At 36.9% G+C, this 27,012-nt stretch overlaps 2 protein-coding genes across 4 annotated transcripts; one reads left to right on the top strand and one right to left on the bottom strand.

Moving 5' to 3' along the window:
* The first annotated feature begins 12,358 nt into the window (after window positions 1–12,358).
* LOC117333232 (transport and Golgi organization 2 homolog) lies at window positions 12,359–21,384 on the top strand. 3 transcript variants are annotated; one of them, XM_033892421.1, is made up of 8 exons: window positions 12,359–12,485; window positions 13,134–13,356; window positions 14,246–14,362; window positions 14,775–14,892; window positions 15,636–15,721; window positions 17,655–17,811; window positions 18,493–18,609; window positions 19,785–21,384. In XM_033892421.1, exons 2-8 carry the CDS (start codon window positions 13,215–13,217, stop codon window positions 19,924–19,926), a joined length of 879 nt encoding a protein of 292 aa, XP_033748312.1. In that variant the 5' UTR covers window positions 12,359–12,485; window positions 13,134–13,214; the 3' UTR covers window positions 19,927–21,384. The 3 variants fall into 3 exon arrangements, with proteins under 3 accessions (XP_033748312.1, XP_033748314.1, XP_033748313.1); XM_033892423.1 differs by having other exon boundaries at window positions 15,657–15,721; XM_033892422.1 differs by having other exon boundaries at window positions 12,372–12,429.
* A 2,315-nt stretch (window positions 21,385–23,699) lies between these two features.
* On the bottom strand, window positions 23,700–26,917 carry LOC117332584. The gene is made up of 3 exons (XM_033891556.1): window positions 26,335–26,917; window positions 24,773–24,877; window positions 23,700–24,362 (listed from the first exon to the last, which is right to left on the bottom strand). The coding sequence occupies exons 1-3, from the start codon at window positions 26,520–26,522 to the stop codon at window positions 24,176–24,178; spliced, it is 480 nt and encodes a 159-aa protein (XP_033747447.1). The 5' UTR covers window positions 26,523–26,917; the 3' UTR covers window positions 23,700–24,175.
* Window positions 26,918–27,012: the final 95 nt, after the last annotated feature.

Raw genomic sequence — 27,012 nt, forward strand, 5'->3', positions numbered from 1 at the left:
ACAGATGGTCGCCATAGAGCAGTGTAAACAGATAATGGATATATATTCGTTCTAAGGTTCAACCCGACACAAAACGCGAAATTTAACGGCGAACCGTGATGTGGAAAAGTTTTTGACTTTAAAAATGTTTAACGCGTAAAAGCGAAAATTTGGTATAAAATTTCTCAACGAAAAAAGCAAAAATAGTACTTATCTGCCAACATTTATATACGCATACCTGATGTAGTCCTTTTCATGTATATATATACTCTTATGCTTCTAACGGAGGTAAACAAACAGTGAAATAGTTGAGGATAGTTACAGCACGGTGTTGTGTATCTGACACCAGGGACAGCTTGCGCAAATACTTTAGACCATAGCTACGTCACTTTGAGTATCAAAAATTCAACACAGCTGTTTCTTTACTTTTTGTACAGGCATTTAAATATATTTCAAAATTCATGCCAGAGACACCATCATGCCAGAGACACCATACCTGCTTATAAATATGAATTAGTTTACAACCTACATCATACCTAGTATGATAGAAGTTTGAGGTATTACCGTGTGAGTTTCGTGTACATGTTTGATGGAATTACTAGTGGAGCGGACAGCGCACAATACCATATTTTGGGTAAGGACACGTGCATGTTCAGTTTATAAACATATAGTCTCATTAAACGTGTACCTTATAGTCATAGTAAAATGTTAACCGGGTTCAACAGGAACAATACAATAATCCGTATCGTGCTTTGGGTTTCAGAATAAGCATATAGTATGCATTCTAAAGGTGAACAATGTTATGAATAAGATCGAGTTTTGCTTGCATGATGCTGAATCTATGCTTCGCCATGTAGACGTTTGAGGCAAACTATTGTATATATATAGTATACATTGTACATGTATGTATTATCCTGCAATGTTCGTTCAATCAGAAGGTTCCGAGTACACGTTGCCATGGTGACAGTCCTTGTAGTATGTATACTATAGAGATAATTCCAATGGAGGGGTTGGGCTCGGGACAATTATTTGAGAGTCCGTACAATCGAACGAATCGGCCGGGTCACATGACTATCCTTGCAGTGTCGAATCGGAGGAAATCGGGACACAGGTCGACCTCTGTGGTATCCATACAATCGGAAGAATCAGTACACAGGACAACTCTTGTATTGTGACCGTACAGTTGAAATAATCGGCACAGACGACACTTGTAGTGTCCGCACAGTCGAAAGAATCGGACAAATGACAACACTTGTGCCCGTACAGTAGAAAGAATCGGGACACTGCACGAACTTTGTGATGTCAATACAATTGACAGAATCTGGACACAGGACAACCTTTGTATAGTTTCCGCACAGTCGAAATATTCAAGACACATGATAAGTGTTGTTTATCAAAAACCTTTGGTGGGAGAGCTGCGTTTGAGTGACAGGAAATCTCGGAGACCTTTGACCTGTTGATGAGTGAGAGCAATAGGGTCATTGAGTGACGGCCGTATGGTAGTTGATGTGTGACGGCCGTATGGTAGTTGATGTGTGACGGCCGTATGGTAGACGACATGGATAATACACATTCTAGCCACGGTTCCATCAACGTTCAGTAGATTACTTAAAACTGCCCACAGGAAAGGATTATTGGATTTAAGGACAAAAGTTAGTTAAGGAACTTTCCTTTAAATTCAAGTTGTGAATTCCTTGAGTTAAGGAACGTTGCATTGATGAACGTCAGGGAAAGAGGGCTGACAGTTGATATAAGAGCCATATAGTGCCTTGATGCTCTCTAGTGTGATGTATTGTACTGGTCCTACTGGCAGGAGGCTTCATTATGTAATATATGCGTCTCTGGTATATCAGACATGCGTTTTAATGTGTAAGGATGTGCTTGTCTTGTCCTGGAGTCGGTGGTATGGAGGATTTTGCTCTATAGCTACATGTTTATGAATGATTTTATAAAACAGTATGAATCTTGTTTTCAGACTTCGTGTTTGCAGTGATGGCCAATTTATATTGTCGAACTTGTCTTGTACTGATCTTGTGTTGTGGTATCTGTTATTATATCGTGCTGCTCTGCGTTGTACTTTTTTGTATCTGGTAATTAATTTGTGTTGTGTTGTGAGGTCCCATATGGAAGAGCAGTATACCAGTTTGGGTCTGACAATGACCTTTCATGCGTATTTTTGATGTATTGTGAGTTAATTTTGAGGTTTCGTTTCAAAAATCCTAGTGATTTGTTTGCGTTGCGTGTCCCATTCAAGGTTGCATATAATGTTATACATCAATATTTGCCTGTGTCTACTTGTTGTAATGTGTGGTTGTGGAGATTGTGTTAGTATTTAGCGTGTGTGCGTTTGTTATATATAGATATGATATCGATGGTGTTCCGTTAGGGCCAAATTTACAATATTGCTCCTTCGCTTCTGTGACCTAAACGCGAAGGAGCGAAAACACGATGGCGAAGGAGCGAAAACACGACAACGAAGGAGCGAAGAAGCGAAAGAGCGAAGGAGCAAAAACAGGATGGCGAAGGAGAGAAAACACGATGGCGAAAGAGCGATGGAACTTCGCTCCTTCGCTCCTTTACCATCGTACTTTCGCTCCTTCGCTTTCGAAAGTTCAATAATTTAAACAAAAACAAACAAACAAAACAAAAAACAAAAATAAAACCAACAAAATAAAATAAATATAAATACATGTACATAGAAATAGAATAAAAATGAAATAGGTAAAATGTATCTTCATTCTCCCAGGAATATGCGGCTTATTTGGCTTACTGCATGCTAATTAGAGACTTGCAAGTAAATACATAGTTCAAACTTTTCCTATCATAACATCCAGTCATCAAATTGGAAGATTAAAAGTTTCACTAGAGGGAATTTCAAATCCTCACCGCTGCATCAACCACCAGTTACATTAGAAAAAGCCGAATCACCGATCGGACAAGACAATCTGACATTGCTAAGTGCAATTTCACTGACGATTCCTTAAAAGCCTTGTTAATGGGAAATAATACGGAATGGTTAAGGATTTCAATTTTCCCACGAAGCAAGTACATGTACATGTATTAATAATATTAGATACTAGTTAGTCTATACCTATCACAATTTTTCTATCTGAAATATCTTGGTCTCTTTTTTCTATGTTCTATTGGTTCATTTCTCATATTGTGGTTAATCTTTGGTGAATTCAACTTCATTTTCTCTTCGGCGTTTGGCGTTGATAGCACGTGTATCAAGATCGACTGACTGAGCATGCGTAAATAGAAATTTCCGTTGAACTTCCGAACGCGAAGGAGCGAAAACACGATAGCGAAGGAACGATGAAACTCCTTCGCCATCGTGTTTTCGCTTTTTCGCTCTTTCGCTCGCTCCTGAGCGTTTAGGTCGAAGGGCCGAAGGAGCGATATTTGAAATTTGGCCCCAAAGAAACACCATAAGTTTGGCCCTAACGGAACACCATAGATATTGCATGTGTCGGAGGTTGAAAGGTTATCATCCGATCTCCTTCCCATTTGCCTGCTGCATCTACGTCTTGTTATGTGATTGCGTAATTCTTGTTGTGTATATTTTTGTATATGATACTATCGTCTGCAAAAAGTCAGATTGATGTAGTATGGTAGGTCGTTGATGTATTGGAGGAAGAGAACGGGCCGAAGCTACTGGAATTTCATGTGAGTGTTTTCCCTCGAATACTACTGAAGTAGTACTGTGTTTCCTGTTATACTGTTTGAGGTTGTACTGTAGTCTTTTGTCTGGGACTTTGTCGAAGACTTTGGCAAAGTCCATTACTATAATGTCTGTTTGCGTGGTTGTATTGGAATTTTGTGATGGATGAGTGCTGTAAGTTGTGTTCACAAAAAACCCCGACATTTTACATTATAACCGCATACTATTGAGTACCACGTATACAGTACATATAGATTTTGGTTTTTCTATATATATATTTTTCGAGATGGGTACTATGGATTGGCAAAGATCCATTGCTATAAGACGACGGAGCGAGATTTAGATTTATAAATGATGACAGGAATTGTACACCTCTGAGAAGCCAGAATTTTCTTGTATTAAACTTATTTTCTCGTATCTATTTTTGGAAATCGGATGTCAGGGTGTGCCTAATGAGTGTCCTGTGAGGAATGAGTGTCCTGTGAGAGTTTTTTCACGCCCCGCAATTCGTTTAGTAATATTTTTAAATATTTTTTCTGTATCATACAGATGAACGTCGAACCCATTACCATGCCAAATTTGACTTGGATTGTATGCATTTTTTACGACAAAGTTACGGTTCAGTGCACATGCGAGTGTCCTGTGGGATCTTTCTCAAATTTCATATGTAGGTTCATCTTGGTGCCTAGTTATGCATATTGCATTTTGAGACTAATCGGAAAACAACATGGCCGACAGGCAGCCATCTTGGATTTTGACAATTGAAGTTTGTTATCGCTATTTCTCAGAAAGCACTGCAGGGATCTTTCTCAAATTTCATATGTAGGTTCCTCTTGGTGCCTAGTTATGCATATTGCATTTTGAGACCAGTCGGAAGACAACATGGCCGACAGGCAGCCATCTTGGATTTTGACAATTGACGTTTGTTATCGCTATTTCTCAGAAAGCACTGAAGGGATCTTTCTCAAATTTAATATGTAGGTTCCTCTTGGTGCCTAATTTTGCATATTGCATTTTGAGACGAATCGGAAAACAACATGGCCGACAGGCAGCCATCTTGGATTTTGACAATTGAAGTTTGTTATCGCTATTTCTCAGAAAGTAATGAAGGGATCTTTCTCAAATTTAATATGTAGGTTCCCCTCGGTGCCTAGTTATGCATGGGTATCCTCGGGAGGAAATGACTAACCTAAACCTTTCTTTTTTGATGACTGTTGTTGTCTTAGCATTCCTTACCCGTTTAATTTGTTCTGGTTTCCTAGCAACATGGGATGTGACTGGTATCACCAAGTCACCATCTGTGGATGACACAGCGTCTCTAGATTTTTGAAATTTAATGAATTTCAAAAAGCGCTTATGACGCTGGTCGTCGTTCAGATCAACCCATACGTGGTGTGACACGAAGCAAGTGTTGGCATGTGTTGCCAATTCATAATTGCCTCTGCCATGTATGGCTCCCCTAAGATCAAGTTGCTGAGCCTCTTCAATTTCTTGAAATTGCTCAACTAATTGTGGTAACTTGGATGTTTTCCAGTCCCCAAGTAGCTTGATCTTGTTGTTCATAGATTCACAATTGTTGTTTTTCCAGAACAGGGCATATCAGGCGAGGCTCAAATACCTTTGAATAAAGTACCGTGAGCAATTAGTCTGATAGGTAATTACCTACAATATCAGCATACTCTTCCAGGATTTCCTGCTGCCTTTCTCGAAATAACACCCTATCCTTTGATGTCAGAATACCATTTGACCCAAAGAGTCTGTGAACCAAAGCTGTTCTAGAAGCCTCTGGTACATTTTCTTTAGTCAAATTTCTGATGACATTTTCTTGTAAATGCCTTGTACAAAGGATATGGAGAGACTGTGGGAAACACGAAGATAAGGCATTTACTAATGCTAGTTCCTCGTCTGTTCCGGACACAATCTTCTCCAGAGGGAAGTTAAAACCAAGTTTAGCTCTAACATGGGAAAGAAACTGACAGTTAGTACCATAAGTACCATCCCAGTGCAGAAAGATAGGTCCTAAAAGGATTGGTGATGTACACTTACCTCTTCTTTGGAGATTAAAATTCTGGAAAACAATGCATGTGACATAGCATGCCCCGAGGTTAAATGTCCGGTCAAGGCCGATGACACTACCACTCAATGCACTGGTTTTCATTAGCTCCATTTGGTCCTCGGTGTAGCAGACAACATTTGGTGGCTTATTGTCATTGTTGGCAATTACCGACCATAATTATGTAGTTGCTAGTTTGAAGATTACTGACGAGTGTCTGTACATCATCAGCAATATTCTGATGGGAAGAGTGGTGAGCTGGCCTGTTTTTCCTATTTGCATTATGGTTACCATTTTGGACAACTTTCAATGAAATTGGATTTTCAGGGTCAACTTTGTTCACCTCTCTAAGAATTTGAATTGTTTTTTTTTTACCATGGCTTGTGCCCCCAGTAATTACCTTTCTCTGGTCAGATGTGGTGCGCACATATGGCTGCGTTATGTGTTTCGCGTTGCCATGCATGCTGCACCCAGGATAAGTACCAATGTACTCAACCACATCTTTGTACAAGACATTCTCATTATTAGGAATGTGCTCGAACCAACTTACCCTTCTTTGATATTTGTTATCTTTCAGCAGTTTTGAATAATACCGCTTCATAACAAAGATGTCACAGGTTTCCGGTTGCGGTAAGAGTGGTAGCATCTGGTTTTTCACCTCTTTACAATAAACACCATCTTTTTTGGTGATTCTAAGAAGTTTTCCCGATTGCCAGATGAACTCTCCTGTTTTCAAAGAGTTCTTACCTCTTTGCGAAACACCACAATCGTCAACAAAAGTACGCTTCGTTTGTGTTTTGTGTCGAGTCGGGTATCGCAAGCACAAAGAACACGTTTTCTTTCAAACCTGCTGGAATCGATATAGATTTATCTACACTAGTAGGTAAAATCTGATCGAGTATGGCTTCTGTTGTCATGAACTTACCTGTTAACCTATTAGTACTAGTACTTACCTTGGGAGTAACATCTACAGGGGACGACTTACTTATAGAAGATGTCATGCTGACCGGTGACATATTTGTGGGAGGTGTCATGCTGACCGGTGACATACCCATAAAAGGTGTCTTGCTGACCGGGGACATACCCATGGAAGGTGTCTTGCTGACCGGTGACATACCTTTGGAAGGTGTCGTGCTGACAGGAGACTTACCCTTGGTGGGTGTTACATCAACAGTTGACACTACCTTGGGTGGTGGTGACACCATCTCCACCTTTACATGTCTAGGTGATGGTAAAGAGGGAAATTCAGATTTACTCGATAGATCAAGCACTGATACCTTAGCTGCATTCAATAAAGGCATAAAGTGATTTGGTGTCCAGAAACCACGGCGATAAGGGTTGATGCTGGACCACATAATCACTAAAGGTTCCTTTGTGTTTTTGACACCCTCGTGCATAGTCCAGGCGGAACAAAACGATTTATTTTTGGCACTGTCCATCACTGCCTCCGCAATGGCTGGACTCGCCATATTTAATCTGTCATGCCTGTGCTCATTTTCATAGAACTCGCTGTTTAGACCAAGCTCTAAACAAGTTCGTACACGCAGCTCTGCAGACAACATCTCATTGCCTTGCATGGCCATAGATATGGCATTAAATAGACAGTTCCCATCACCTTTCACCTGAACAGGGATGCGATGAGAACTATCTCCAAGCAACATGACAGCTGTGTGACAGCTGAATGATCTTTGATCATTGTGTCATTGAAGTTGCATGGTTTGGCACTAATATTACTACAAGACCTCATGAAAATTGATTCCAATTTGGCCGCTTGGAGTAAATTCCCTGCAGCAGAAGCAGTGCCTAACCTACCTAAAGCCATATCAAAATCGTACGGTTTGTTACTGTTACTGCAACAGCGGGAACAAATATACGAAAGTGGAGATTTTGACAGAAGTCTAAAATGTTCTAGAGTAAGATGTTCAGCTTTGTAATGGAACCATTTATCACAATGGTCACATCCTACATCTTTAGCTCCATCACAGTTTCCTGCACAAATTCCACATGGGTACTTGCAAGACATTATATTTAAATTTACCTGTTTTAACAATTAGCACTAATCAATTATTCAACTAATTACTTACCAGAATTTTAAGTTATACAGGAATGCACTAAGAATAAATATATATGCAGGAAGACTTATTAGCACTAAGACCCACAATACAATATCTAGTGAAACAAGTTGTCTATTGGAACACACAAAACTACCTAGTAAATAGTGAACTGCGGGGCGTGAAAAACTCTTACAGGACACTCATTCCTCACAGGACGCTCACATGTGTAATGTATCGTAACTTCGCCGGTACATTTGCATATTATGCACTGGTCCAATCCAACTCAAGTTTTGCATGTTAATTGGTTTGATGTTTATCTGTATGATACAGAAAAAAAAAGATTAAAAAAGAGTAATTAACGAATTGCGGGGCGTGAAAAAACTCTCACATGACACTCAGTCCTCACAGGACGCTCACATGTGTAATGCATCGTAACTTTGCCGGTACATTAGCATAATATACACTCGTCCAATCAAAGTCAAATTTGGCAGATTAATCGATTAGATGTCCATCTTTATTATAGCAAAGCATAATTTTAAAACATCAGATAATGAATTGCGGGACGTGAAAAAAACGCTCAAGACATGCATTCACTTTAACAAATTTTATTAACATGACAATATCACCTGTCAACCTGTTTGTGTTTGTACATGACAAGTTTTCAGACTGAGATTAACAAATTCTATGTATTTATAACAGTTTACCTTTACATTAGGTTATATATTATGTATAAGTTATATTGTTCAATTCTATATTAATACATCTAACTCAAGTATCTTATAACAATGCATTAATTTATCATAGATGAGTACATTACATGTACAAACCAGGCTCCTTTCCGGGTCAAACATTTATGAAAAAAAGGTTTCAGCAGTTTAATTACCAGTGATCCATGCCTGCGGCAAGGATCTAAAACCGACACGTCAAGGTACCCGAGGTTGGCACGGCGCCACAGGACACTCAATCCACGTCCAATCGAAGTCAAAATTCGGTTAGATGTTCATCTGTATGTTACAGAAAAAAATATTTAAAAATATCACTTAACGAATTGCGGGGCGTGTAAAATCTCTCACATGACACTTATTCCTCACAGGACACTCGCGTGTGTAGTGCACTGTAACTTCGCCGAAACATTTGCATATATTTGCATTATATGCCCTTATCCAATCATAGTCAAATTTTGCATGCTAATATGTTCTATGTTCATCTGTATGCTAGAGAAAAAATTATTTTAAAATGTCTTTTAATGAATCGCGGGGCGTGAAAAAACTCTCACAGGACACTCATTCCTCACAGGACGCTAACATGTTTAATGCATCGTAACTTTGCCGGTACATTAGCATAATATGCACACGTTCAATCAAAGTCAAATTTTGCAGATTAATCGGTTAGATGTTCATCTGTATGATACAGAAATAATTATTCAAAAATGTCACTTAACGAATTGCGGGGCGTGCAAAAACCCCACAGGACACTCGCATGTGCACTGCACCGTAACTTTGTCGTAAAAAATGCATAATATGCACACGTCCAATCCAAGTCAAATTTGGCATGGTAATGGGTTCGACGTTCATCTGTATGATACAGAAAAGATTATTTTAAAATATTACTTAACGAATTGCGGGGCGTGAAAAACTCTCACAGGACACTCATTCCCCACAGGACACTCATTAGGTGGACCAGGATGTCATGCCATAGCAGAAAATGGTGAAAATCATATGTCGATGTGCTCGTTTTCGAGCTATTGTTGACCAAATATAGAATATCAATTTATGTAACCCCTTACCAGAGACTTGTATATCAGGTCTCTGCCCTTACCAATGAATTTTGAAGTAGAGACTTTAATAATGTCAATCAAATGATTCTACTGTCAATCAAGTTGCTGCTATATATATAACACTATTTTTCATAATCTAGATATTGGCAAAGATTTGCGTTTTGTTTTCTGTGATATAAGTAAGGCATTTGATCGGGTATGGCATCTTGGATTGTTATATAAACTCAAATTGTATGGAATTAAGGGCAAATTATTTAAATGGTTTGAATCATACTTATCTGACAGAAAACAAAGTGTCACTTTGAAGGCTACAAATCCAATTCCAAAGTCATTATGGCAGGTGTATCCCAAGGTTCCGTACTAGGCCCATTCTTATTTCTTCTATTCATAAATGATATCACAAATAATATTAATTCTAATATAAAACTTTTTGCTGATGATACATCATTATTTGTAATTGTAATAATCAAAATGACCTTGATACACCTGCCATCCAAATTAATCAAGATCTTTCTACTATTTCTAACTGGGCTCATCAATGGCAAGTTCTTTTTAATCCAAATAAAACCACTGCACTAACTATAACCAGAAAACACACTAATAATCATCCTCCTCTACTCTCGCATAATTGTTCCGGATGGTAAATTAAAAAAAAAAAAAATCCGAAATCGTTAACAAACTGAATAATTCATCCGTATATTCTGAAATACTGACTACCAATATTATTGATATTGTTATTAAAATATCTGATGATGTTTTCAGTATTTTTTTAATGATTTCCACGCACTATTTAAAAAAAAAAATTTTGCCAATCAGCACGTGAATCACAATAGGCTGTTATATTTGTTGACCTCTGACAGTGGAAACGTCGGTAAAAGTCAGATTTCAAATCATAATGAAAATTAAAGTTGAAATCGAAAAGAAACTAATATAAAAAACGTAAATATAAGCATTAAACTGTCTTTTTATGGATTATATGGTCTATATAGATGCCAGAGCTTTGCAGACAATCATTTCATAATGCGCTAGCGCGCATTATGAAGATTGTCTGCAAAGCTCTGGCATCTATATAGACCATATAATCCATAAAAAGACAGTTTAATGCTTAAATAAAACGAGTCAGGCACCTGTGCCAGAGACTTGTATATCAGGTCTGTGCCCTTACCAATGAATTTTGAAGTAGATCTATATGGCGCGGGAAGGATGTCATAATTAAATATTTTTGCCTAGGCAAAATTATTTTTGCCTAGGCAGAAATCGAATTTTGCCTAGGCAAAAATATTTCTAATTGCACAGCGTGATCAGCACAAACATCTAGGACTAACATTTAACATGAGAGGTACCTGGGCTGAACATATTAACAATATTTATAACAAAGCCTCTTCAAGATTGAAACTTCTTAAACTTCTTAAATATAAAGTAAATAGAAATACATTGAAAACTCTATATTTATCATATGTTCGACCTATTCTAGAATATTCTTCTATAGTCTGGGATAATTGCACGGAAACTGAATCTGACCTACTTGAATCGGTCCAGGTAGAAGCCATGAGAATAATCACTGGTCTTAGAAGGGGCACTTCTCATTATAAACTCTATTATGAAACTCAATTTGAAACATTAAAAACAAGGAGAAAACGTCAAAAAATATTACTTTTATTCAAAATTATTAATCACTACACTCCCAGCTACCTCCATGACATTATTCAACCATATATTAATACTAATACTAACTACAATTTTAGAAATGAAAGATACTTTAATATACCTGCTTCTAGAACTAGCTCCTATCAAAACAGTCTCTTCCCCTTTTCTATGAACTTATGGAACTCTTTAGATCCTTCTATTAGAGATTCTGTATCTATCTCTAGCCTAAAAAATAAGCTTAAAACTGTATTCCCTGTTTTTATTTCTGATGTTTTTCTTGACTGTAAGCCTAGAGCATTAAATATTCTATTGTATCAGTTGCGTAATAATGCCAGTAACCTAAATTTTGATAAGTTAATAGATCATCTAGTTCTTGATGGCTCATGCATTTGTGGAGCAGACTTTGAAAATTTGGTTCATTTTTTCTTCCAGTGCCCACTATATTCTACCTTTAGGCATCATATCACTTCTATATACAATCGTGTGGGTTTATTAATTAATTTACATATACTTTTATGTGGCGATATAGATTTATATCATGAAATTAACCTATATATCTTAAATCATGTTTACTTATATATAAAGAGCACTAAAAGATTTCAACTATTATGATTATGTTGCTCATCATTATTTTCCATGTCTTTCCTTTATGAAATTGTGTGGAAGTGAGTGTGAAAGGTGTGCTGTTTAGACTATGTATAATTATTATACCTATCTGCAACCGGTCTATGGAAAAGACTTATATATATAGGGTAATCCTGTTGTCTGATCCTATATTATTTCATATACACTGTATATAAATATTTAAAAAACAACAACTTAACAAATGATAATAATATACATAAATAATATTTAAATTTCTAATATAATTAGGTCTATTGATTGTATGTATATTGAACATGTATTTGTATATTATAGACTAGACTAATCTTTTTGGAATAATAAAATAATTAATAATGTCAACACTTATTTCCTTTAATAGATCAGGGTTTTTTTAGTAAAATGGCTTCAGCGTTTTATTATTTTTCTCATAATGCTATCATACCAAACAGCATAAACCAAAATCAGAATTTGTGGGATGATACATTTCTAGGCCTATAGAAGAATTGAAAATAATGTTAAATTTCCCGCTTTTTTTTGTCGAAGCGTGTTAAGGTCTACTTTCACTTTGCGTCTGGTCTTGATCGATGAGACGTTTGAAAAAAAAACCTTGTGACAGTTGACTATTCGGGGTGGTTGGTGTTAACCTTCATAGCTGGTATGTAACAGCGGATCTGAGATAAATTCGGAGGTCAGATATCAGAAACTTAAAATGTAGGTACTGAGTCACATGAAGTGTGACCGTCAACATACGTTTACATGTGTACAGACGTGTATTCTATACATGTACATAATGTACGTAGACTCTAGTATCATGTATATGTGGCATGTATGTGGCCCTGGCGTGCGCGATATGGATGTTCCTTGATTTTTAAAAGTGTATAGATCTAACCTACCGAGACAACTACACCGTGAGCTATATGGTCATAGAGAAATGGTATTTTTAGTGACATCGATTAAATAATTTCAGATTTTATCAATAAAAAAATCTGGATATGATAACATCATGAAAAGTGTACTGCATAAAATTCATATATATGTGTGCAACAAAATAACAAATAAAATAACACATTTCATTGCAAGTGCTGATGGTACAGGGAGATTTACATTACCAGAATTTTGTGCACATAGATCTAGAGTTAAAATAATAACAAGCTAAGGGGTATAAGGTCATGCAGGTACATTTGACTTGTACATTTGGTTCGGGAATTCGAAGCTATACGTTTCTTAAGTCTCTATACACGGTGTATATTAGTGACAGGTATATTGACTTATATTACAATAATTTGTAATGTATAGATCTCTATAACATTAGTCTATAGCAATGATCTGAAGCTTTACAAGTACTAATGTTGCTTACAGGTAATGACAGAGCTGATGATGACCTCAGGACAACACCTTTGACCTCTGACATTTGTACTCTGGCCCTGTACATTGGCAGCCATGTGTCTGTTGTTTCTGTACGTTTGTGACACTGCTGCTGATGATGGCTACAGGTTGATTCTGGCCGACAATCGAGATGAATTCTGGGACAGACCTACAAATTTAGCAGAGTTTTGGGGGCCCAAGGGAGAGATCCTCAGTGGTAAATATATTTATTTTCTGTACTTACAGATAGTATTATGTACATATTGTATTCTAAGTTTGATGAAGGAACTACACATTATCTTACTGTAGTCTACATATAAACTTACAGTGTAGCTTAGTATTTAGAAAGGATCTGTTGCTGGTTGATCCGGTGTTTCCGTGGAAACACTTGCCTTTCACCAGCTAGTCCACCTGAACAAGAATGATTAGTGTAATTTAAGTTGGTATAACTTGTTTTACAACTGTTGTAAATTAAAAGAAGCTTAAATTTAAATGATCTTTAATTGTTCATAAGATTATTTAGCCATATATTGATTTTTATTCTTTGGAAATGACCTAAGATATATCAGTTAAAGTTTTTGATAAATGAGTGGGTTTTTTTTTACCCTGGAAGGAAGGCCCCCTGCATGCTTTTATATTCACAGTCCAAAATCATCTTTTGAATGCTTTGCTGGCACTTTATATATTTTGTTTTATATAGATACGGTACATTATACTACAGGCATATGCAATATATTTCAAGCCTTAGGATATATCTGGTAATTTTGAATGGTATATTGGGCAACACATTTTGAAAGTGAATTATATATATACTGTAAAAGTCTAGCTCAGATTAATGGGAATTCGCTATTAGCCTCAGGTTGCTATGTTAAGCCCCATTGAGGCCAGGATATTTTCCATTACTCCTTCCTACCTGGTATGTTTATTTGGTACCAAAGACTTCTCCAGGTCAGGTGCTACAATGTAGGTATAGAAGAGATTGAGAGGCTTCCTTGGAGGTAAACAATCTTGGTTTTTGTTGTCTTCGGCCCGGGGGATTAGACTTTGTGAAGGAGGGGGGTAGTGTAAATATGAAGAGCATATAGAGGTAGTCCTGATTCTTACAGGTGTTGACATGGAACCAGGAAGGGAAGGAGGTACTTGGCTTGGTGTTTCAAGGGACGGCAAGATAGGAGTTCTGCTCAACATACTGGAGATACTGCAACCCAACAAACGTGGCAGAGGTAAGTAATTCAGATATATGTTACAACCTCAATACCCGAGGACTCATTCCTCTCTAAAATATTTATCTGTACTATATTCTATATTATAAATCATTTACTGAAATCTTGATATAAAACAAAGAAAAAGTAATTCTGGGTTGACTATAACGTAATGTTTACGAATGGATCGATGCATGTACGTGTAAATGTACATCTACAGCCCTCTAAGTTTTCTAGTAAAAAGAACACCTCAGAACTGCATTCCATATATATATATCCCTGTTTGGTTTTGGTCAAAAGGGGGAATAGTTTTTAGAGAAATGATAAAGACTGTTGATGACATAATATTTTCAGTATTTATGTAACAAAACGTGTATTGTTGTATATTTACGTAGATGTTAATGACTCTCATCCTGTATTTCACTGTTTACAGGTTCACTTATCACAGACTACCTGACAGAAGGACTAACCAATGATCAGTATGTTACACAGAAGATTCTTCCTATCCACCAGGAATACAACAAATTTAATTTAATTCTTGTGGACCTCAGGTAAATTTTCCAGGGAACATGTAGCCTACGCCTTAGTATATTGGAACTTTGGTGATCTGAATGTCCTGTTCTGTGATGGTGTAATGATGTCAATTCATAGCAATGTACCTATAGTACTGTAATATCATAGTTCTAAAATTGTTTTGTATCTTAATAGGCAATAAAAAATTAATTGGTTCTCAGACTTGCTCCAACCCAAAAAATAAAGCCACATTACAAATTTTAACGCAAAAACAATAAAATCAAATTGCTCTGATCTGGTGTGCCGGTAAGTTCTGGAAAAAAAATCCGGAAAAAATGTTCCGCATTCTGGTTCACACTTAAATTTAATTAGTCTTTCCGATATTTCAAGGGTTTGAAGTTTGAATTAAAAGCAGTTACAAGCAATAAAGAGACCTACTTGATGCAAATGACTGACAATATCGATGCAGACGATGGGTTTGATATCTGTGTAAATTCAGAAAGGATCAAGTTTCTTGTTGAAATTAGATGCTTTAAAGCATTTATTAAAATATCTCATTTTGATGTGAATGGAAAACAAGAAAAAAATCGCCCTCATCTGTTTTGTATCCAATAAAATGATAAAAAATACCTCCCTCCCTTATCTATTTTTTCAAAAATTGGTCTGAGAACCAACTTATTAATTTTTATACAGGCTCCTGTGGCAATGTAATAGTTTTTTCTCGTTGTGAAGTGATGTCATTGACCACAGAAGCAAATCTTATATATATGTTGTTTTACAGATTCAGCTTGTCTACTTACAGATCTAACTCCACACCACTTACCTATTACAACAACAAAACAAACACAGCAAGGGACCTTCCCAATGGTAAGCAATCCGGTCAATGTCAATATTCCATAAAAAATAGATGTGACACGGTCTCCTTCCCATAGTAAGCTTACTAGTTCCTGTTCTATGGTAAACACCTAATATGACAGGGTCTCCTCCCAATGGCAAGCTAACCAGTCACATTGTTCCTATAAACAGCTGATATGACAGGGTCCCCTCCCTTTAGTAAGCTTACCAGTCACTGTTTCATTGTAAAAATGTAATGTAACAGATTCCCCTCCCATTGGTAAGTGAACCAGTCACTGTTCCATTGTAAATATGTAATATGACAGGGTCCCCTCCCATTGGTAAGTGAACCAGTCACTGTTCCATTGTAAACATGTAATATGACAGATTCCCCTCCCATTGGTAAGCTAACCAGTCACTGTTCCATTGTAAATATGTAATATGACAGGGTCCCCTCCCATTGGTAAGTGAACCACTCACTGTTCCATTGTAAACATGTAATATGACAGATTCCCCTCCCATTGGTAAGCCCAGTCACTGTTCTATGACACCTAGGGTCCCCTTCCATTGGTAAGCTAACCAGTCACTGTTCCATTGTAAATATGTAATATGACAGGGTCCCCTCCCATTGGTAAGCTAACCAGTCACTGTTCCATTGTAAACATGTAATATGACAGGGTCCCCTCCCATTGGTTAGCTAATCAGTCACTGTTCCATTGTAAACATGTAATATGACAGGGTCCCCTCCCATTGGTTAGCTAATCAGTCACTGTTCCATTGTAAACATGTAATATGACAGGGTCCCCTCCCATTGGTAAGCTAACCAGTCACTGTTCCATTGTAAACATGTAATATGACAGGGTCCCCTCCCATTGGTAAGCTAACCAGTCACTATTCCATTGTAAACATGTAATATGACAGGGTCCCCTCCCATTGGTAAGCTAACCAGTCACTGTTCTATGACAGCTAGGGTCCCCTTCCATTGGTAAGCTAAACAGTTACTGTTCCATTGTAAATATGTAATATGACAGGGTCTTCTCCCATTGGTAAGCCAATCTGATTAAAAATAGATCATCATTATACACTATTTTAAGAAGATCTGACAATGGCCGGTTAAGGGTCATGTTCTGATGACCTTTCAAAAAACCAATCATAAATCTACTGGTAAAATTTTGCCAGAATCTGCTTCCTCTCGGCAACCTCATGGTTGGTCCGTATTGAATAGATCATATCCAAGTGTCCTGAAAGTCAACCAAACCCAAAACTTTATGTTCGATACAATATATTTAGTGGGCAAAGTATGCTTTGTTTGTGGATTTCTATTGTTGTAATGGAAAATACCCTGGAAGGAAATGAAGTAGGAAAACAACAGATAGTTCAGAGGATAACTAACGTCATTTTCAACACTGTTTCAATAGACCATTCAATTTGCACACACATGCCAGACAGGCATATAAGAGACTGGCTAAAAATATACTGTGGTATAGTAAGCATTAAGGTCAATTAACATTAAACTGTAAACCCTTACTGGCCAGCTTCATATCTTCATAACGTAGATCAGATTGATGGTAAACTAACCAATCACTGTTCCACAGTAAGAAACAAACCCAACCATTAACAGGTGTACAGCTATGATGACAAACTTGACCATTAATAGGTGTGTACAGCTATGTTGACCATTGACAGGTTTGTACAGCTATGATGACAAACTTGACCATTAACAGGTATGTACAGCTATGTTGACCATTGACAGGTGTGTACAGCTATGACAAACTTGACCATTGACAGGTGTGTACAGCTATGTTGACCATTGACAGGTGTGTACAGCTATGATGACAAACTTGACCATTGACAGGTGTGTACAGCTATGATGACAAACCCGACCATTAATAGGTGTCTACAGCTATGATGACAAACTTGACTATTAACATTTGTGTACAGCTATTACAAACTTGACCATTAACAGGTGTGTACAGCTATGACAACTCCACAGTGGACGAACCTTGGCAGAAGTCTGTCCATGGCCAAGCTGCCTTCACCAAGGCTGTCCAAGACCACGGCCGGAAAACCGACAAGGACCAGTTAATTCAGTCTCTCCTCGACATTCTGTGTGACAACACTCGGTGAGTTCAGTCATATTCTCATTTATATGGCATTTTACTGATACAAACCTACTAGTTACACGGTGTTCATCAGACTAAATACCACCAAACGACTACAATTATAACCATAGACTGTATATGTCCATTCAAAACACCTGAAAGTATTTGATTACTATTTTGTTAATGAATTACTTGATTTAGTATATCAAATTATAATCAGCCAGTAACAGGTGTAGGAAATGTAAATATAAACATTGTAAGTTCATAGGGTGTTTAAAGTCATTGTAAATGACACATATTTGGAGTTGAACATGCATGTAACGTACATGTATAGTGATAGTTTTTGATGTTTGTCGTGTAAAAGCTGTGCAATTTATAGCTTATGAAAATGCAGTTTCGAAACAATATTTAGTTTCATAGATAACATGTATCCAGAAGGCCCTAAGTCCGGATCCATCTCCAACAGCTTACTTAGGATTGAGCACTTTAACTTTTCCTTTACAAATGACCTATCACGGTCACAGTGGTCAAATACATCAGTAGCCAGGAGTCAATTGTGATTTAACTTATCAGTGAATCATCACTAGAAATGTTTAATATCTCACTTAACAAAAGGTTAATTTAACTTTCAAATTAAAAAATGCCATTGTTCTTTACTTTCCATGAGATATATTCCGGTCCTGACCATTTTACTTAATGCAGTTTTCCAGATGACAAACAGTTACTGAAACAAGCTAGTATGTCTAATACACCCGATGATATCCGCCTTGAGAGGAGTGCAGCATTTGTGTGGTCACCTTCTATAAGATACGGAACAAGGTATGTGGTATTTGTGTAGCCCACTATGATTTCAAGAGAAGTATTCTCCAAATGATTGTTTCTCACCATTATATTGTTTGAACAAAATTGAATGTATTTTTTGAAATTATTCTATAAGTTCAAACTATCTGAGTTGACACTGACAAAAATCTGAGGAAAGTGTAAAATCAAGGCCTGCCATGGTTAGGATGGGAGTAAGAATTGTACCTGCTGCCCCATTACATGATCGTAAGAGGCGGCAAACATTGGGATATTTTCTCTTCTTTCTAGCCTAAAAGTTGAATGTTCACACCTGAGTGGAAGACTTTGGGCTCTGTCCCCTGGCCGAGACATACCCGAGTCTATAAAGTAGTTGCTCTTCCTGCTGAATGCTTAGCTTTCTTGAAGTGGGACAACCGGTCCTCCCAATGTCAGTGTAATGTGACAGGGTGGGGTGTATACTGTTGGTAGTTTAAAGCTGTTTAGCAAGTTTTTTTTTTAAGACACCCTGTTGAGTTATTTAGCAGTGCTGTAATGGTGAATTCATGTGTTCCGACCTAGTGGTGTAATATTGAGATTAGAAATTACAATTATGAAAAAGTTCAATTTTTCACAAATCTAGGACACATATGATTTTTTCGCAGTTTAGTACTATCCATGCACTTGCCAATTGGTTATAGACTTGCTCACTGTCTTTCAGTATGGAGACACTGTTGGGTGTAAGGTTCAGTTTGAGAAGCTATTGCTTCCTATTGGTTGATTAATGGGCATCCTATACTTAGAAAGATGCTCATGCAGGTGTAACTTGTATCTGGTGGTCATGATGTTTTCTCATAATGTTTTTGTTGGGGTCTAAATAACGCAGGGTGGAATACCATCTTGCACCGACATATTACTAGTTTCTACAGTATAATGCCCTCCTGAGTGTCGACAGGTGATCATTTATCATACCTTCATGATTTGTGAAATTTCTCTACTTCTATGATCTGAGAGATCACGAAACATGTTTTATTAATATCAAATACATGTATGTTTATGATCGGACAAGTAAATTCAATGTTTAACGAAATTTAGTACAGACTTTATACTGGTACTATTTCAATATATGCCTGTGGGAACATGTTGCTGTTTTAACGAAGATTATTATATGTGATACGGGTATGGAACCAACTCTACATATCTGTTTTCTGTTACAGAACCAACACTATTGTACTTGTGGATAAGTTTGGAGAATGTGAGTACATCGAACGGACTTTTAAAATTCCAGTGGATCCAGAAAACCTTGACAGCCAAACAAAATCATACAGGTTTCAGATGCAGTCTGGCAACAAGCTTTAATACTATCATGTCTTTTGTGTCAATATCCATTCCTCAATGTTAAGTTGTTAATTTGATCCAAAAACCTTGTTTAGAAAATTATATATATAAGAAGTTCAGAGAAAAGTAGTTGTATCAGTTTTAGTTACTGTTTATTTATTTGTTTGCTGTGTTAATAACCCCATGAACAGCCAGGGTCATTTTGAGGCGGAGTCTCCTTGTAGTAGTTGGTGATTACCTCACTGAACAACAAGCAGGAGGCTGTGCATGCCATCATGGCCGGCGCTCTTACCGACTGAGCTATTGAAGTCCTTTGTTTTAGTTACTGAGTTCAATTTGTTAGTGTTTTCTTTTTTTTTGATAGTGTTAATGGTTGGGTACATTTTGAGTGCAAGTTATTTTACTGTTCAGAAACATAGAAGTCCTGAATAATATGTGCATTGAAACTATAGACTACCCAGAAAGTGAATACCTGTATTGTTCCGAAATAGTTTAATTTTGATACTTCAATACACTTAAATATGTTTACCCTGAAATTAAGGAGCTTTCAGTAATGTTTTAAGTGTTGTGATGGCAGACTGATGTTTGTGATGTTTTCTTGTTGGGATATCTCTCCTCAAAAGCTTTTTATGTTTTTCTGTAGATATATTAATTATATGCCAAATAATACATGAACACTACATTATTTCTAGTCATTCTGTTCAATAAATTTGAATTAAATTTAATTTAATTTAATGCATATTCAGAATGATATTATGGCATTTGAACTTTAATATATTTTTTTACTTTCTTATATGTTATTCAATTTTACACAACCAACATAGTTGCAAACTTACTATTATTTCCATTATGATTAAAAAAAACAACAGAGTAAGCTTATATATCTATTTCTATCCTATAATATACCAGATATATTTTGATTTTAGTATTGTTATGTAACAATATAGGAAAGGTTGAAATCAATAAAGATGAATGATTTTGAATATTTATGTTATGTTCACAGATGTGTTCCATATTAAACACATCTTAATGTATTTCACAAGATTGGAGTTGTCAAAAAAAATATTGTTAGGGGATAAGAAACGTACTAAGGTAGGAAAAAGGTGAAGGCCATAGCAAGGGCCAAGCCAATGCCGATGGTCAAATTTGATATCACTTACTCTATTGGGAATCCTACGTCTTGCCAAGGGAAGTAAATCTATGTTATTTTACATAAGACATGACAGTATCTTATGTGTGTAACCCACCATTATGATTATAGTGTAAATGTTGTGATTTCATTAACTTTAATTGAAATTTTCAGAATACAAAGCAACTATTTTAATTGTTTTTCATTTAAGATTAGTTTGAATTTTGATGCATTGATCAGATACTTAGATTTTCAATTTTTTAGGTCACCTGAGACAAAGTCTCAAGTGACCTATTCTAATCGCCTTTTGTCCGTCGTTGTGTGTCGTGCGTCCGTAAACAATTTACATTTTCGACTTCTTCTCCAAAACCCCTAAACTAAATTCAATGAAATTTGGCAGGAAGCTTCTTTGGCTAAAGGTCAATCAAAATTGTAAATTATATGGTCCCCACCCCCCAGGGGCCTGAGGGGCGGGGCTAAAGGGGTTAAATTGACTAAAATTTCAAAATTCTTCTCCTCTACTCTCAGATATGGTGGAATCAAACACTTTTCATAGGTGGAAGGGTCTTAAGATGCTTTACTAAAATCATGAATGTCATGACCCTGGGGTCACACATTTACCCCTGGGGAGGGGGTAAATTTTACAATACATTTTGTAGTTTGTATTGGGAAATCACATTTTTGACTATGATTCGTTTTATTTCTATTGGAATTCATTCTAATTTGGTTAACATTATTAGCGTGGGATGACAGTTTGATGGCATGCACATTTTGGCCCTGACTGACCCCCCAGAGGCTGATGGGCAGGGCCAAAAAGGGTCAATTAAATTAACTGAAATATTTCAAATCTCAGGTGAACCGTTAAGGCCCATGGGCCTCTTGTTTGATATATACTTTGTACATATGTACATGCTTGATGAAAGTTTTGATTTTGTCATTAAATTACTTACTTACAAACCACTAACATGATATTTGTGATTAAATATGAAGTGATTGTGATATGTATACTCAGGGATATTACAAGCAGATATCTTGTGTACTTGTGTAAGCAATAAAATTTTGGTCATAATGTATTTTCTAATAATGATGCATAATGAATAATAAATACAAAACAAAGAGGACCTGTGTCTGGTTACATGTTCAATGTTACCTGGGCCAAATGTCTAATGAGCTGATGTTATGGCGTGGGTAGTCACAGTTTCTTGTTCATCTGTCTGCCAACTTCCTCAAACTTCTAATCTAGAAAGGCTAGTGGATTTCAGTTTGTTTGGAATGCACATGATGTAGATGTTAGGTTTTTGTAAAGCGTACTTTCAAAAAAAAAAAAACTAAAAAAAACTAAAAAAAAAGGGGGGGGGGGGGGGGGGGGGGGGGCGCAGCAGTAGCAGTTCCTAGATTTAAAAAAGATAGCATGTCAAAATAACTCTGTAATGATGCATTCGAAATAGTTGTCCAGAACATACAAATAAACATATGTAGGTAAGGTTTTTTTCTGTGTCGTTCAATTTAAACTAATTACACTTATTTGTAACATCAAATGGAAGACTACCTGGTATATTGATTTCAGAAATACCTGCCATATTGTCTCCAGCTAACAGTAACGGTATCAAAAGTCTACACGCTATTTTGACAGAAGCAGAAACTACATATTTGGAGGGGAAAATATATATATACCTCCAACAAAAAACTAAATCGAAATCTATACGGTGTCAAGGTTTCCAAGATTTCAAGAGTGACCTCTTGTGTCGAGTGAAAAAATAAAATCTTGGAAACTTGTTACTCAGCCACGGTTGTACATTTACATTGTGGCATTTGTTTGGCAATCCTGTACCAATCAAATTTACTGTAAACGTTTCGTTTTTGTGTGTTTTTTCTTTTGCCGCGTCCAAATTTTAACGTACAATGTATAACTGAACATACATTTATGTAGCATGTGCATTGCTCAGTCGTAATTTAGCGGAAGGACTCGCACAACTAAATCAGCCAATTGCAATTAGCTGCTGTTTCTCTCCAGGTCCCTAACGAAAATGTGTTTCTGAAGTTTGTAGCTATTTCTTGGGTAATTAACAATGTCTTAAGACTTGAAAAACAAAAATATACACTCCTACTGGAAATAGAATGACGTACGACCACAGGTGAATAAAGGCGGGAATTTCCCAGGTGGGAGTTCCGGCGTCCTCTGTCATGGTTATATAATTACTGTATTTCGAGTACCCGTATGCAACGCGAAAAGCGCTATACAAAATAACACTGTCGATAAAAATATGCACGTTAACAACGGAAACAGGAAAGACACAACGCCTACATTATCGAGCACGTGAGTAACACTGTACCCAGGCGACCGTTAGTGTTATATAGATGCGATAAACCCCGTCTTAGCTGGAGCTCATTAAGAAAATCGTAGATACCAGTTGTAAATTTCACCACCTGAAGTAATCTGGACAGCCGACAAGGTGTGCAATGGACACCTGTAAGATTAATTTGTAAAGCTTTGTCAGCAAGTGAACATTTGAATTTTGCTGACAAATGTGTTTACCCCTATAGATACGAATTTCCTCTTTCTTCTCTTAACATTCTTCTTTGCATTATTTTTATTAGTCTATACACTGTGTATATAAATATATATACTTCCGCTCAAATGTACTAGTCTCATGTTTATTATACAGTATTTTATTGTTTAAAGTTGACAATGCTTTACACACAGTTCTGTGACTAAGAGACGAACCCGGAAACAGACATTTAAGTGGATTTTACATCTTATTTCGAAGTCAATTTTGATTTATTTTTCTAATCCATTGATTATGGCAGGTAGGTTCACAGTCAGTGCATTAAAGCCACATGGATCAAACGATATCTTTCTTCCCTAAGCAGGGGATAGATGTTTCTGTTGTTGCCACCAGGGTTATAAATGCTTGGTTGATGTTATGTTACATGCATATATATTGCAGTTATTCTAAAAGGATCTGCTATACTTTTAATTTGTTCGACGTTAAAAATTTAAAAATTCACGTATAGTAATAATATTGATATAATGCGAATGCCTTGTCTCCTAATTCGGGTGAAAATTCCTTCTACATGTAAAGCGACTATATTGCCTTAATAAAAACCTGCCGAACTGCAATACGACCTTTCTAATACTGGTCAGTGATCTCCAAGTGTTTGGTATCGCGCCATTTTCAACAATCTGTACACGCGTTGGAGACGAGGATGCTTTGACCCGCTATTGTCCAGCCATTCGACAACCTCCCCGAGCTGTCCCCTGGTCAGTCCGTAATGGCTACTGTTCTTATGTAGATATCGTATGTTTGGAAACTGGAAGTAGATTTCTCTGAAACAGTAAACAAACACTTTCTGTGACGTCACACATCAACAGTATACAGTGGCATATTTAAGATTTACAACTAATTACATTTTGTACAGTGTAAAGGAAAAAGTATCGATTAAATCTTTAACGCCAGCAGGACGTTTGAATCACTCTTATTTAACTGCTGGTAGTTACAGTATTTGAAGATGTGAACTGAAAAAAACCAGAAAGCGGCTGATGGGAGGGGCTAAAAAGGGCCAAATTGACTGAAATTTCAAAAATCTTCTCCTCTACTCTCAGATATGATGGAATCAAATACTCTTCATAGATTGAAGGGTCTTAAGGTGATTTACCAAAATTGTGAATTTCATGACCCTGGGGTCTCAAGTAAAGAAAACAAAACCAGAAAGCGGGATAGTTAAAGTGGCACTTACTGGCAAATATCGTGGTCATGTTCCAGGTTCGCACCAATAACGACACATTTTCCATCCTCCTTCGTCGTCAATATGATTTTAAATTGACACTGTGACGTCACGGTTCTGTAAAGTATGCCGGAACTATTAATTGTGAAAATACTGGTAGGCCTATTAATTGGTAAATAAACACAAGTTAAATCGATGGCGTTAGAGTACAACCATTGGTCCTATATAAGCTTTTCAAAAAACTCTCTTACAAAGGCTTTTCAAACTAACAGCTAAGGGAAACTATCGAAAAGCCTGGTCCTAGAGACTATTAATATCGAAAAGCTTGGTCCTATAGGCTATTCAAACTAACAGCTAAAGGAAACTATCGAAAAGCCTGGTCCTAGAGACTATTAATATCGAAAAGCTTGGTCCTATAGACTATTCAAACTAACAGCTAAGGGAAACTATCGAAAAGCCTGGTCCTAGAGACTATTAATATCGAAAAGCTTGGTCCTATAGGCTAGTCAAACTGACGCCTAAGGGAAACGAAAAGTCTGGTCCTAGAGACTATTAATATCGAAAAGCCTGGTCCTAGAGACTATTAATATCGAAAAGTCTGGTCCTAGAGACTATTAATATCGAAAAGCCTGGTCCTAGAGACTATTAATATCGAAAAGCTTGGTCCTAGAGACTATTAACATCGAAAAGCTTGGTCCTAGAGACTATTAACATCGAAAAGCCTGGTCCTAGAGACTATCAATATCGAAAAGCCTGGTCCTATAGGCTAGTAAAACTAACGTCTAAGGGAAACTCTCGAAAAACCCGGTTTCATACTTGCATGCTGTTTCAACTAACAGCCGATTGAAATTGGGTAAAATCCTGGTTCCATAGGCTATTCAGAATGAAGGCTAAGGGAAACTGTAAAAATTATCAGCAAGGGTAAACCATCTAAAACCTTGTAGATTATTCAAATTAACAGCTAAGGGAAACTATCGAAAAGTCTGGTCCTATAGACTATTCAAACTTAGAGTTTAAGTAAATTTTCTAAAACCTTGGATCCATGAGCTATTCAAACTAACAGCCAATTGAAAGTGTCTTAAACCTTGGTTCTATTGGCTACTCACCATGGCTACATAACTCAATATAGTTACATAGCTCACCATGGTTACATAACTCAACATAGTTACATAACTCACCATGGTTACATAACTCATAACATAGTTACATAACTCACCATGGTTACATAACTCACCGTGGTTACATAACTCAACATAGTTACACAACTCACCATGGTTACATAACTCAATGTAGTTACATAACTCACCATGGTTACATAACTCACGATGGTTACATAACTCAACATAGTTACATAACTCACCATGGTTACATAACTCAACATAGTTACATAACTCACCATGGTTACATAACTCAATGTAGTTACATAACTCACCATGGTTACATAACTCACGATGGTTACATAACTCAACATAGTTACATAACTCACCATGGTTACATAACTCACCATGGTTACTAACTCACAATTGTTACACAACTCACCATGGTTACACAACTCACCATGGTTACTAACTCACCGTTGGTGATGACATAGTTCCCGTCTTGTGATGACGTTTACACAGACACTACCTGCGCGGCTGCATCTAACTCTTACACGTTTACCCCGTCCACCACTGTCTGTAGAACTTGATGTGTGATGTTGACAAAGCGAGGCTACACGTGTCTCAAACTCGTCGTACGTGTTAAACTCTTCGCCAACATACATTTTACATTATTCAAGTTACCTTCCGTTTACCAGTTGTGGTTCCATTTCACAATTCCATTATTTCTGTTATTCACGAAAACACACGATTTTGCCTATTCGTCTATTTGTACCAGCAATAAGTCTTTATTACTTCCGATTATTTATTGTGTGTATGATCTACCATCATTAACATCCTGTGAACCATTCACAAGTCGGATACAAATGTATTGAACATGAATTGTTGGAACGCCCAATTCATGATAAATACACATTCTGGACGTCCTGTATCTATCCTTAAGCTTTAGTACATTTTCATATGCATCATAGTCCTCTACAATATACCATGATCAACGGAAATTGAAAGACAGCGAACATACACATGCAATATGTATTGACATCTTGGGTAAATTCAGTAATATCGGGTTTGACACCCTGTCACCCATACACATGAAGTGTGTTTTTGACAACTTGTGTTAACAAGTCTTGGAATATCGGATGTGAAGACCTGTCA

This window comes from Pecten maximus, chromosome 8 (assembly GCF_902652985.1).
Source record: "Pecten maximus chromosome 8, xPecMax1.1, whole genome shotgun sequence".
Classification (NCBI taxonomy): Eukaryota; Metazoa; Mollusca; class Bivalvia; order Pectinida; family Pectinidae; genus Pecten; species Pecten maximus.

Bases quoted from the DNA above. Each gene is read 5' to 3' on its own strand.
- LOC117332584 (XM_033891556.1), bottom strand. From the start codon at position 26,522: ATGTATGTTGGCGAAGAGTTTAACACGTACGACGAGTTTGAGACACGT. The intron at 24,878-26,334 runs GTGAGTTAGTAA...CATACTTTACAG, and splicing joins GAACTATGTCATCACCAACG to AACCGTGACGTCACAGTGTC. The intron at 24,363-24,772 runs GTAAGTGCCACT...TTACTGTTTCAG, and splicing joins CATGACCACGATATTTGCCA to AGAAATCTACTTCCAGTTTC.
- LOC117333232 (XM_033892421.1), top strand. From the start codon at position 13,215: ATGTGTCTGTTGTTTCTGTACGTTTGTGACACTGCTGCTGATGATGGC. The intron at 14,893-15,635 runs GTAAATTTTCCA...GTTGTTTTACAG, and splicing joins TTAATTCTTGTGGACCTCAG to ATTCAGCTTGTCTACTTACA. The intron at 15,722-17,654 runs GTAAGCAATCCG...GACCATTAACAG, and splicing joins AGCAAGGGACCTTCCCAATG to GTGTGTACAGCTATGACAAC.